The sequence below is a fragment of the Triplophysa rosa genome, linkage group LG20 (genome assembly GCF_024868665.1).
Source record: "Triplophysa rosa linkage group LG20, Trosa_1v2, whole genome shotgun sequence".
NCBI lineage: Eukaryota > Metazoa > Chordata > Actinopteri > Cypriniformes > Nemacheilidae > Triplophysa > Triplophysa rosa.
The window spans coordinates 17890486-17904041 of record NC_079909.1 but is presented as its reverse complement, the minus strand read 5'-3'; the positions used below and the strand labels follow the sequence as shown (position 1 = coordinate 17904041).

The 13556-nt window shown below is 38.8% G+C and overlaps 1 protein-coding gene across 3 annotated transcripts in view; it reads right to left on the bottom strand.

Annotated features, from left to right (window-relative positions):
- The window catches only part of megf6b (multiple EGF-like-domains 6b), a 56859-nt gene that overhangs the window by 14010 nt on the left and 29293 nt on the right, over positions 1-13556 (bottom strand). For 2 of the 3 annotated variants that reach the window (XM_057362506.1, XM_057362505.1), the window contains exons 6-21: positions 10057-10179; positions 8372-8497; positions 7457-7579; positions 7145-7267; positions 5595-5732; positions 5388-5510; positions 5159-5281; positions 4889-5053; positions 4572-4703; positions 4322-4450; positions 2281-2409; positions 1975-2109; positions 1579-1713; positions 1359-1484; positions 988-1119; positions 766-894 (exon numbers count right to left, since the gene is read on the bottom strand). In XM_057362506.1, coding sequence (XP_057218489.1) covers positions 766-894; positions 988-1119; positions 1359-1484; positions 1579-1713; positions 1975-2109; positions 2281-2409; positions 4322-4450; positions 4572-4703; positions 4889-5053; positions 5159-5281; positions 5388-5510; positions 5595-5732; positions 7145-7267; positions 7457-7579; positions 8372-8497; positions 10057-10179 — 2091 coding nt within the window. Of the gene's footprint in view, positions 1-765; positions 895-987; positions 1120-1358; positions 1485-1578; positions 1714-1974; positions 2110-2280; positions 2410-4321; positions 4451-4571; positions 4704-4888; positions 5054-5158; positions 5282-5387; positions 5511-5594; positions 5733-7144; positions 7268-7456; positions 7580-8371; positions 8498-10056; positions 10180-13170; positions 13224-13556 lie in introns of all 3 variants that reach the window. The other variant, XM_057362508.1, reaches the window with a different exon arrangement.

The following is a 13556-nucleotide window of genomic DNA, read 5'->3' as shown; positions in this document are numbered from 1 at the left end:
TCTACCCCTAAACCAAATCTCCACGCACACTTTTTTGCATTTTTAAATAAGCGTCATTTAGTCTTTATAAACTAAAACAGTGCCAAAGAACATTTTACTCAAGAAACATGAGCAAGCTCGTACAGCTCTCAAAGAGTTTTATTACACGGCTCGTTGGAATGCTTGATTCTGATTGGCCAGTCGCGGCATTTGCAGGTTCGTTATTCCCAGATAACAACCGCTCAAAACTAATAACACACGGTAAGCCGGATGCAGCAAATCATTTTGACAGTTTTTTTTTTCGACAAATTAAATATAAATATGTCTTTTAATAACATATATGACATTGTATTTACAAATGAATCAACCAAATTGCCTGTTCCTGACATTTGAACATCGTTTCTTACCTTAAAACTTCCTTGCGGGAGGTCTGCATTCGGTAAAAATGAGCGAATAAAATATTTCAAATTCACGTTTCATGTCCAGTTTTTTTCTCATGTGGCAAGTAGCCGTGTAATAATGCGAAATAAGCCCCTTCAGTGTGATACGAGTGATACCTGATCACATTGTCGGGGCTTATTTCTGCGATAACAACCGGCTGCCTGTACATTATCCCTTACATAGTTTTTATAAAGTTACAAATATTTTTGTTGCCATATACAACTCTAACAAAACTGAGAGCTTGTAAACTTCATTTTTTAAACTAATAGTGGGAAAATTAGTCATTCAGACCCATTCTGTAATAAAACACGCTTTACTGTGAATATGTGTTAAACACGACAGTACCTTTCATGCAGTTGTGTCCCGTCCAGCCGGCGGGACACGAGCAGCGGCCGCTTACAGGATTACAGCGACCCCCGTTATCACAGGAACATCTCAGCAGACAACCCCGACCGAACCGGCCCGCCGGACACGCTGCACATACACAAACAGTTCTACATTGAGATCCTCTCAATCTTTCTCAAATCTACATTTGAGAAACACAGAAGTAATATCAGATGCACTCACAGTTCTGACACAGTCTGCCGAGGAATCCCGCTGAACACACACACGTCCCGTTACGCTTGTTACAAACACCTCCGTTTGCACACGGCGGACACGATTCCCGACAGTCAACGCCCCAATAACCTTCAGCACATTCTAAAGACATTAAATTGAAAAAAAATCTGATATTAATCCTCTTATTGGAACTTAGCAAATGCCATTACACATTAACTTGACTGCCATAATCATAGTAAGCCAGTGTTTAAGTTTCTTGAAGGCTCACCAGTCAAACCAGTATATGAATCTAACCAGTAAAATGCTGTGCAGGTGTTTTATGACAGTGACATTTGTGACTTTATTCAAACAACAACACGAGACAATAAGAGTGCTGACACCTTTCTCACAGCGTTCCCCAAACGTGCCGGCGGGACACACGCATTGGCCGGTGATCTTATCACATGATGCCCCCGAGCAGTCACATGACTGAGAGCAGCCAATCCCAAATCTCCCATCAACACAGTCTACAACACATGTCACATTTGACAGAAGTTTTTGAAGCTTTATGGACGGATCAGTGATTGAAAAAAGTGTACTTTATATTTTGACTTTCTTTACCTTCATCACATTTCTCTCCTCTCTTTCCAGCTGAACACTGGGGCTGACACGCTCCGGTCACATGATCGCACGACACTCCAGGTGGACAGGTGCATTTTCTGTCACACCCGGAGCCGTAGAATCCTGATTCACACGCTACACAAGAAAATAATCGGAGACGGTCAGCATATCATCGAGAAGTATTGAGCTCTGTTTGGTATTTTTGAGCGCATCAAAACAAAGCTGAGAATAGAAAATGAACACCAATATAAACAAAATGCAAATAAACAAAATGTAAATATTGTGTATGCAAAACAGCAAGCTCAGTTCTTATGAATATGCAGATCGTATATTTTTCTGAATTTTGTGTACTTGCATTGTTCCGGGATGTTGCATTTAGAAATCTTGTCCACTCACTGTCTTTGCAGGTGTCGCCCCGGTAACCTGGTTTACAGATGCAGGCGCCATGGCGACGATGACACTCCACGGAGTTCTTCTGGACACAGCGACACTCTTCGGAACAGCCCGGTCCAAACATCCACCGAGGACACGCTGCACAAACACAACACAGACACGAGGGTATCAAGGTCACAGAGTAAATAAAAAAATTAACCATCAAAAAAATTTGACCAGAGTTTATGATGACGGTCAAACACACTACGTATAAACTGTATAAGTAAGAGTTCATTTAAGGCAAAGCTGTGTCAGAATAAAACAACTCACGCAAGTGACAGAAACGTCCGTACAGGCCCGGGTCACACAGACACGCCCCGTATGTCCGATGACAGCGTCCGTTATTAGCACAATTACACTTCTTATTACAGAACTTCCCGTAGAGACCCTTCGGACAACCTGCAGAAACACAGTAGACAGACTGACAAACTCTATACCGGTGTTTCTCAACTGGTGGCTCGCGAACCAAATGTTCCCACTTTTCTAAATGTTTTTTCTGATGCGAGACTTTTGTTTTGAAAGACGTGAGTGGAAGCTACTGTCAGATGCCTGAGCGAGTGAGTGCTCGCTGTCCCAATTCAATCATATCTGCGTATAGGTAAGATGTTGTCAGGCTTAATGTCAGTGTCATTATTCGGTCGTTATTTTCGTAACTTGCTTCGAAATAAAAAGTCTTTTACCTAAGAAAAACGACCTATCCTGTCCGGTCAGACGTTATACAGTGCTGTACTCAAGCAAATGTGCCAGCGCACGCTGTCTTCACTGAACGCAAAAGAAATTACGAGCATGACATGCTACAAAAGTAGAGTACCTAAAAATCACATATCTCATATTCTTGTACGATATTCATATTCATCTTTTATTAAGAGTTCATGTTAGTATTGTGTATTCACCATGGTAACTCTTGCTTCCATAACCCCAAAATGCCATGTTATTTTCACTTTGTGTTATTTTGTATATGTTTATTTTACGGTGGTGGCTAATACCAACAATTTTATTAAAAAAAATAGGACTACTATTTAATATAGCCTTAATTTATAGGCTGTTCATTTATCAGATTTAGTCATATTAGTCACCAATTTTTCTTAGTTAGTATTTTAGTTTTAGTCACTTGTTTTTTTAAACAAACTACATATGGCGTCATATACTGTACGTATCCTAAAAATTGGGTGGCGGCTTGATGACCATGGCAAAATGTGGGTCCCACGGCCAAACCAGTTGAGAACCACTGCTCTATACAACAAGAACAATTATTATTTGTAAAGTATATTTAAACACAAAAATAATTAATTCAAACGCCTGTAAAACATCTACACTGCAACAATTACATTTACAGAAGCTGAAGAAGAAAATAATCATATGTAGTAAAGTATAGTAAAAAATAAAAAATATAGTAAAGTTACTTCCTAGTGCAAACGCAGTTGGCAACATGTTAAAGCACCCAGGGTGATTATGTGATTTATAAGCGTGATTATGTGGTTAAGTTTGTTATAATCAGTGTTGGGTGTAACTAGTTACTAAGTAATTATTTACTTTAATTTAATTACTTTCTCCTTAAAAAGTAAAGTAAGGGATTACTCTTATTTTTCCTGTAATTTAATTACAGTTACTTCTGATGTAATTGAACTAAATACTGTGTAATATATACTGTACTATAGTGGAAATGACATCAAAATTCTAAGACTAACTTTAAAACATATGCTTTAATGTATCCTTCTCACATTTGTAATACTTTGGTCAGTTAATAATACTTCTTTATGTAGTTTTATATTATTTATTTGAATGAATTAAAAGAGCCGTTTCATGTCTATCCTTCAATCACTTCGAATCACAACTAATCAAGGTTGATGTGGATATAGAAAGTAATTAGTAATAAGTACTTTTTGGAGAGAGTACTTTGTACAGTAATCTAATTACACTATTGAATATGTAATTAGTAACTAGTAATTAATTACTTTTCAGAGTAACTTACCCAACTCTGGTTATAAGTAAGTTAAACTAATTCACTTGAAATATTACTTTTGTGGTTTCTTGATTGAAAACAACGTTGAAACTGTTTTGATGTAATATTTGTAAAAGAAGGATGCACAAGGGCGCCAGAACTCCTTTACTACACACACGCACGCACGTGCTATATATTATATAGCTTTCCTGTGGCTCGGTGGTTAGAGCATGGTGCTAGTAATGCCAAGCTCATGGGTTCGATCCCAGGGATTGCACAGAAAAAAAACATTTTAAAAAAGTATAGCATAATGCAATGTAAATCGCTTTGGAGATAAATGCATAAATGTAAATAAATGTATAAACTGACCGTCCTGGCAGAGCTCTCCACTGACCCCTGGTGGACATTTACAGCTTCCTGTGACCGGATCACACACACCACCATTCTTACACTTACAGTTGAATGAGCAGTTTCTGCCGAACCAACCTGACGGACACGCTGGAACACACATAGATATGCACAAACACATTTAAAGATACAATTATCAAGACACCATCTGAAGCTTTCGAAATGATTATTGAAATTGTTGAGTGTATGATCAGGTGTTTGTGTAACTCACTCTCATTACAGATGATTCCAGTCCATCCATCAGGACAGTCACATCCCCTTCTGTGTGTGTTACACACTCCACTGTTAACACAGTCCTCACACGACAGACTGCAGTCAGAGCCGAACGACTCATTCAGACATACTAGCCAGATGAGACGAGACGAGAAGAGATGAGACAAGTAAAGATTATACAAGTATTCAAAATGCTATACATGTAATGTGTTCTAAGCTGACGTGTTGCTCCAAAGCTTTTGTGTCTGTATTTTGACGTCTTTAAACAGACATCAAAGAAGTTCAGCTCCTAGTGATCATCTTAAGTGAACGTACTGAACTTCTCAGCTAGTGTGTTTTCAGCTCTTAGTTCTCCAGCGTCCTCTTCATAGTCATCGTATCTCTCCAGGATCTGCTCATAGTCCTGTAGGAGGGTCAGCTGAGGTCGAGGTCTTTCAACAGACTGACCGCTGCTTAAAGCCTCCACAGTATCCTGCAACGCTAGACACACAAACAAACCTTCCTCTACAACATACATTATGTAAAGCAAAACCAAAAAGATGTTTGCCATTTTTACAAAGCAGTTTTGAGGGAGTAGTAACTCACAAACACATGAGCGGCGGTCTTCATCGAGGCGGTAACCGCGTTTACAGTAACACTGAAACGACCCAGCGCTGTTCTGACACCTGTGATCACAGCCTCCATTTTCAGCCAGACATTCATCTATATCTGTTATCACATACATCAATCATCAAAAGAAACATCACTACGGGGTATTCATCCAGGTGTTATCAAACTCCACCTCTGAATTTATCTAAAGGCAAACTGATCGTACCATCACAGCTGCATCCGTCCGTATTCAAGCGATATCCGGCTGTACAATAACATTCATAACCTCCAGGATAGTTTGTGCATTCCTGCTCACAGCAAGAGCCGCCGTCTCCACATTCATTTATATCTACACATAGACAGAACACACACCTGGGTCATCACTCTATTCATACAGTCTGAAAGGAAACAATCACATGTACATGTCATGTACCGATACACGTCTTGTGGTCATCATCTAACTTGTATCCTTGGTTACAGCTGCACACGGGTCCATTGGTGGAATGTTCACAGTGATGAGAACAGCCACCGTTGTTATGATCACAACTGTTGACAATCTCCATCTCAATACCTGCAACAACAGAGATATCATATCATATCATATCTACAGGATCATATATTGTGCCATATTATATAATGTATCGTACCCCCTACCATATCGTACCGCATCATATCGTGCAAAACCATACCATTTATATTTATGCATATGGCAGACGCTTTTATCCAAAGCGACTTACGTTGCATTATCCTATACATTTATACATAGGTATGTGAAATCCCCTGGGATCGAACCCACAACCTTGCGTTGTTAGCGCAATGCTCTTACCACTGAGCTTATTTCATATCATGCAAAACCATACGTGTCATGTCTTGTGTTATTTCAAATCATACCGTACAATATCATATTTCTATCAACAACAGAGATATCATATCTAAAGTATCATATGTTGTGCCATATCATATAATATATCGCACCCACATACCGTACCGTAGCATATCATGGAAAACCATACCATGCCATTGTCTTGTGTTAGTTCATATCATGTAAAACCATACCGTGTCATGTCTTGTGTTATTTCATATCATATATCATACCATACAATATCATATTTCTATCAACAAAAGAGATATCATATCTACAGTATCATATGTTGTGCCATATCATATAATATATCGCACCCCCCTACTGTACCGTATCATATCATGTAAAACCATACCGTGTCATGTCTTGTGTTATTTCATATCATATATCATACCGTACAATATCATATTTCTATCACATCATATCATTACATATATCATATCGTATCATACCATATAGCCATTATATAATACCATATCATGCCGTACCTTATTAAAATATATCATTTCTCTATCATACCATATCATATCATCGCTTATCATATAATATATCATATCATGTATCATACCGTATCATATCCATATCATACCATACAATATCATATTTATATCATTTCATTTATCGTATAGTATCATATCATATATATATATATATATATATATATATATATCATTTCATACTGTACCATATCATATATCTGTCATATCATATCTCTATTATATCATACAGCATCATATCATACCATATGTCATATCATGTCATATCATAGCTGTCAGACTGAAACATCATACACATATAAATTATTACTAATCATTACTTGGTCACCCTTCAAGTTTGTGGGTTTTGCAAATATTTAACCATTAAAAAAGTATTGAAAAGAGCTTGTTAAATTTGACAACACAGTGTTTAATATTATATTAAATTACATTACATTACATAGGCTCAATATATCATGATATTACATTTCAGAGTTCTACTTTATATATTTATCCATTTACATTATCTCTCAGAAATGTCTTTAATGGACACATTGTTCATTCACTAAGTGATAACACTAATGCTATGTTATGTGATATTTGGTCTGTGTGTGTAGTGAGAGAGTCACTCAATGAAATACTCACGATAGCACTGTTTCCCATCAACACCCAATTCATAGGCAGCGTGGCACACACACACAAACGATCCTCTGGTGTTTTGGCAGCCATGAGAGCAGTCTGCCTGACCCGTCTGACACTCATCAGTGTCTGAAGAAAAGTACACACACATGCACACTTCACTTCAAGGGCAAAGATTGGCATGCATACTTGAGTTTTCAGCCATCTAAGTGACCTACACTTATAACATGTCAAATTCTCATTCTGTGACCGCGTGGCAATTTCTGCCATCTACATACATTTACCAGGCAATTTAGAGCACCATCAGCACCATTTTACCTTCACAAGTCTTCCCGTCTTCGGCCAGCGTATAACCTGATCGACATCCACAGCGGGCGCGATCGCCCGCCCTCTGACACATCTGAGAACAACCACCATTCCTCAGCGCACACGGGTTCTCCACTGATGAAAGATACAGCATACATCACACACTAGAACACACTAATCTGAGATCTACTCAAGAACAAAAAAAGCAAGCCCATTAACTTCCTGTCATTCTTTTGTCTGTTCTGATCTTCTCTAAATAACCCTGACTTTATATTCTGTTCTTCCAACAGCTGAAAATACAATCACAGAAATTATACTGCAATTATACTCCATCATCAGAGCCAGACAGGTGTGTCTTCAACTCCAGATGACCTGAGAGAGACATGAGAGAGATGTGATGTCATCAACTACATCAATGCACAGCTTCACCCTGTAGACAAAATCATTTTTTACTCAATTAAAGCCTTTTTTCTCATCCAGTTCTAGTGATGAAAGTGGCTGGATTGATATTGTCCTTTAAAGTGAAAAGACATTAGAAATACCTTACAGTCTGATATTATCATTGCTTTTAGATTCGATTAAAATAAGTCTAGTTATAAACATGTTGTAATTTTCATTGACGCGAGGCTAATATAGCGTGTCTGAAATCTATTAGATACAAAATGTATAAATAAAATAACTTTTATCTTCATGTCGTTTTTAAAACAAATATTCTATTATGAGCATGTGTTTATAATAAAACTATCCAGACTGAGTGCAGAAATAAATAAAGAAATAAATAGTATAAGGCTGACATATGTGAGAAAAGAAAATCATAGGTTGGCTTTGGGTAAGTTTGCTTTAAAACACTTCAATATGTGAAAAATGCCAACTCAAAGTCAGGCTGGTATGAGAAAGTATTTCATGGGAAAGTTGTGCGTGACTCACATTTACAGTGTTTTCCATCCGCGGTGAGTTTGTAATCAGGCCGACAGCGACACTGAACATGACCTGCAGTCTGCTGGACACACAAATGCTCACAGCCGCCGTTTCCGACACTGCATGAGTGGACAGCTAAACACAAACACATACAAGCATCATTTAGTTTGTTTAATAATCAATCTGAATCAATGGTTGACGCCCACAAGACTCTTACCACAATGCATAAAAACCTGTACACACTCACAACGAGAGACACACACACAACGAGAGATACACACAAAGAGAGAGACACACAGAAAATGAGAGACGCACACACAAACAGGGAAGCACATAAAAAATGAGACACACACACAGACACACATTACACACACAACAAGAGACACACACAAACACAGTGCGACACACACAACGAGAGAGACACACACACACACACACACACACAGTGAGACACACACAAAGAGAGAGATACACGCACACACAGTGAAACAGACACACACACAGGGAAACACTTAAAAAATGAGACACACACACACAACGAGAGAGACACACACAGAATGAGAGAGACGCACATAAACACAGTGAGACACACACACACAATACACACACACACACACACAACGAGAGACACACACACGCACACAGTGAGACACACACAAAGAGAGAGATACACACACACACAGTGAAACAGACACACACAGGGAAACACATAAAAATGAGACACACACTCACACACACAACGAGAGAGACACACATAAACACAGTGAGACACACACACACATTACACACACACACACACAACGAGAGACACACACACGCACACAGTGAGACACACACAAAGAGAGAGATACACACACACACACAGTGAAACAGACACACACACACACAGGGAAACACATAAAAATGAGACACACACTCACACACACAACGAGAGAGACACACACAGAATGAGAGACACACAAAAACACAGTGAGACACACAAAGAGAGACATACACAGTGAAACACACACACACACACACAACGAGAGAGAGACACGCACGCACGCACACAGTGAGACACACACTAAGAGAGAGAGACACACACACACACACACACAGACACACAGTGAAACAGACACATACACACACACACAGGGAAACACATAAAAATGAGACACACACACACAACGAGAGAGACACACACAGAATGAGAGACACACACACACACACACACGCACAAAGAGAGAGACGCACACACACACACACACAGTGAAACAGACACAAAGTGTGAGACACACAGACATGTGTAGAGGGTTTGGGAAGATTGTTATTTTTTCTATTTAAAGATGAAACATGTCATAATAAAGGAGAAATTCTTCCTCAAGTGCTTCAGTGTTTCTGTTAACATGGCTGTGGAATGATCAGACATTATCAGACATCTGATGTCTCTACACTGAGTTCAAAGAGACCCTGCTGTACAAACATCAATGATCTGAACCAACACAAACATTTCGGGTCAACAATATTGTGAGGATAAATATATAACAGTGACGTTTGTGACAGAAACACAATTGAAATTGACACTAAATGTCACACTTTACATTGAAAATATAATGATATATTCTCTTAGTTTTGTGATGAAATATCTAGACATGATCTCAACAGGTTTCGTAAGATTCACATGTCTGCTGTTTGTTTTATGTTTTTTGACTGACCGATGCAGGTCCGTCCGTCGACGTGCAGCCGTGATCCAGCGTTACACTGGCAGTGATACGAGCCCCTGGTGTTCACACACTTGTGCTGGCAGCCTCCGTTGTGCACCTGGCATTCATCAATATCTGCACGACGACACACACGTCACATTTAATATTGTGTTTGAAATAAAGCTAAGACTAAAGTCTGATACTTCAGACCTAAAGACTTCAGACCTCACAGCTAATTTCATCTGCCGGCCTGGGAAAAAATATCTGACATCATGAGTTAATATTCAAACCCCTTTTATATAAACAATACAGTTGTATCACAGCAAACGAGATTACACAGAGATTACAAACAAATAAAGAAAAGTGGCCATTGAAGATTAAGTAAAAAAAAAAAGAAAATGCAGGAATTTAAGAATCTGAATCATGCACTGCGTCCGAAATCGCATACTATGACAATACGACCGTTAAAAAAGTACGTTCTAGGTATATAGTATGTGTGGGGGTAGTATGAATAGACGTCTGAGGTACTGTATCCGCCATGTTTTATTGTCATGTGACCCGTATGCTCTTTGACCTATGGCGTACTAACATCAACCTGTACCTAGCCGTCCGTACAACCATAATTTATTAACAAAAAATCCATTAATCTGTACTTACATTTAAAAAACGGACACCCGCTTTGTTTTTATTTGATTCAATTTTTAAATTTGACCCCATTGCATCATGGGATAGAGAAGTGTCCATCCGATCCACACTCACAAATCTCGGCGTAAGCCAGTAGACCATCCGGGTATTTCTCGCCGTTTTGTGCATACTGAAGTTTCGGACATACTACCCGTGACTCATACTCATTTTCACCTACTATATAGTATGGAAGTAGGCGATTTGGGACGCACGGATGGTTCATTAAAATGCTAACAAAGTCTGTTGAGAAACACTGTTACTGATCCGAGATCAGCAGCAAACTGAAGGCCACCGTGTTTATTTTCCCACATCTGCCCACTAAAATTCCCAATAAAACGGGGCGTAAAGGTAAACCTTTACTTTAAAATCAGCATCCTAGAGGAAAATGGTTTCGCTCACACATTTTGCTCAGGTGATTTAACGTAGATTGTTGAAGTAAAATATGTGGATTTGGGTCAACTTGGTGAGAAATGTTTGAGTTCATAGTGAGACCTTTAATCATATTGGTTGCAGACTTGACAAATCTGAGCTCAGTTTGAGAATTTGTTGACATCTCTTCTGAAACCCACTCAAACACACGACCTGCTGATTCCTGCGAGTTTGGCAGTAAAACTGACCGAGGGGCTCCAGAGGGTCTCTTCTCCTGCTAAGAGGAAAAAATTCCTACAATTCCTCCATTACTACAGTCTACTTGAACAGTCCGCTGTTTTCTCTGCAAACAAAACCCAACACAAGCGGCCAATAAAAACACCACGGAACCCAAAAGGAACACACAAGGTTTGTGTTGGAATGACCTTTGACCTCTTAAATAGTAATGAGCAGCTTTGTGTTACTGTCACCTCATGACATCACAGGAGATGATGTTTTCATTGGCTGGTTCTTCATCAATAGGTGCTGAATGTATCATTTTGTTGGTATGACTGAAGAAAACCTCAAAATCTGGCATTAATCTTTTTATATAATACACCAGCTGAGCTAAACACGTCTGATAATAGAAAGCAGCTGACCGTTTACCTGTGTGGAATCGAAATGACTGCTGACCGAGAAGCCAGAGGCAACAGAGAATCACGATATCCTGTGAAACATCAGGTCTGGACAACCAGACAAAATGTGTTTTACATCTGATGCCAACACACACAAATGCCAAATAGTGATTTTTGGAAACAAAAGAAGATATTTTGAGAAATGTCTCATGGGTTTTGTGTCCAAACTATAGAAGTCAATGGGGTTCGGTGTTGTTTGGTTAGCAACATTCTTCAAAATATCTTCTTTTGTGTTCTGCAAAAGACGTTTGGAAAAAATAATTCGAAACAGAAGTCTCTTTTGATCGCAGACGTTTTGAGCCGCTGTTGATATTTTGCATGAATGTCGATAAGAGACACGTGTGAGATAATGAACAGGTCCTTCTCAGGATAAAAAACTAATTTTCTTTAATCCCACTGCTGTGTAGAAGAAACAATTCTGAAATTCGGAAGAACATCAAACAAACCCGAATCGGCTTTCATTTGTGGTACTTCATTTCTGTCTGACCGATTTCCAGATTCTGGTTTTAATAACAGTCACATGTCACGCTGCCAGTCGTTGTCATTCAGTAGCTAAAACACGTGATGATTATGACGTCTTCTACCGTGTTCAGACTTTATTCCTCAAGAGGTTGTTTTGGTTCAGCTGCTTCAATATTCATGTTGATTTTTAGACTTTGATTCATGCGTGCAGTGCCAAAAAACCGTCTCAGTGCAGGAAAGACGGCAGACTGCCGCTGGCTTTCCATCTACTGAGCATGTGGTTGTTTGGTTGGGGTTTAATTGAATTACTCAGAAATGTTTCCCTGCATCGGTGAAACCATTCGGTTTGGCATGTTGTGAGCTCTCTGGAACACTTAAACAGCGGTTCAAGTTGAAATGTTCCTCGAAGAGAAAAAGCTATGCTAAGTCAACGGAAGAACATTTATATTTGTGTGTGTGGCAAACGCTTTTATCCAAAGTGACTTACACTGCAAGCTTCTGCATTTTGACAGTATGTTTTATTTTCCTTGGGGATCAAACCCATGCCAACTTCAGGTGATCTCATATGCCAAACATGATATTCATCTATACGAACTTTATGAAACAATGAAAGTTTGGACATGGACTTTTGCACTTGAGGTTTATCCATTGCTGGTTGGAAACTTATATTCATACATAAAGACTGCAACATATTTAATGAACATGTGACATTTTTCAAAAGAAAAAAAATCTAAATATTGACATTAAAACCGTTAGTTGAGATTTGTTAAAGAAAAAAATCTTGTTATTAAATATTTTTAAAGTACACGGTATAGAACATTATATCATTTTTTATTATTAATGCTCGTCCATAATACTTCTTCACAGTACAGAAAACAATCTCAAAGAAAGTCTTGAGTCAATCAACGAGTTTACACAGATCAATACGAGCTCTCACCTGGTGTCAGGTATCCCATGTTAAATCGGTGGTATCCATGGAAACAATATGGCCTGCAGTGTGTCAAATATTGCCAATATCCAGAGTGATAAGCCGCATTAACAGGATAAAAATTAAAACAAATAAAAGCAAGGCAAAGCGTGAGACACCCTGTCATGATTCAGAAGAGATATCACTTACTGACACATAAGTGTCTGAATCTGTAAATCATGAAAGACAAAGCAAAACTCTAAACAGTCTGACCGGGAAGATTTCATACACACATTCTTATTTTCTCCCTCTAAAATACCTCTCTGTCTCTCTCTCCCTACATCTGCTGCTCTCTCTGCGTCTCTCTCTTTTCCATCAATGTGTTTATGTCTCTCGCTCACGTTCTTGACATCTCT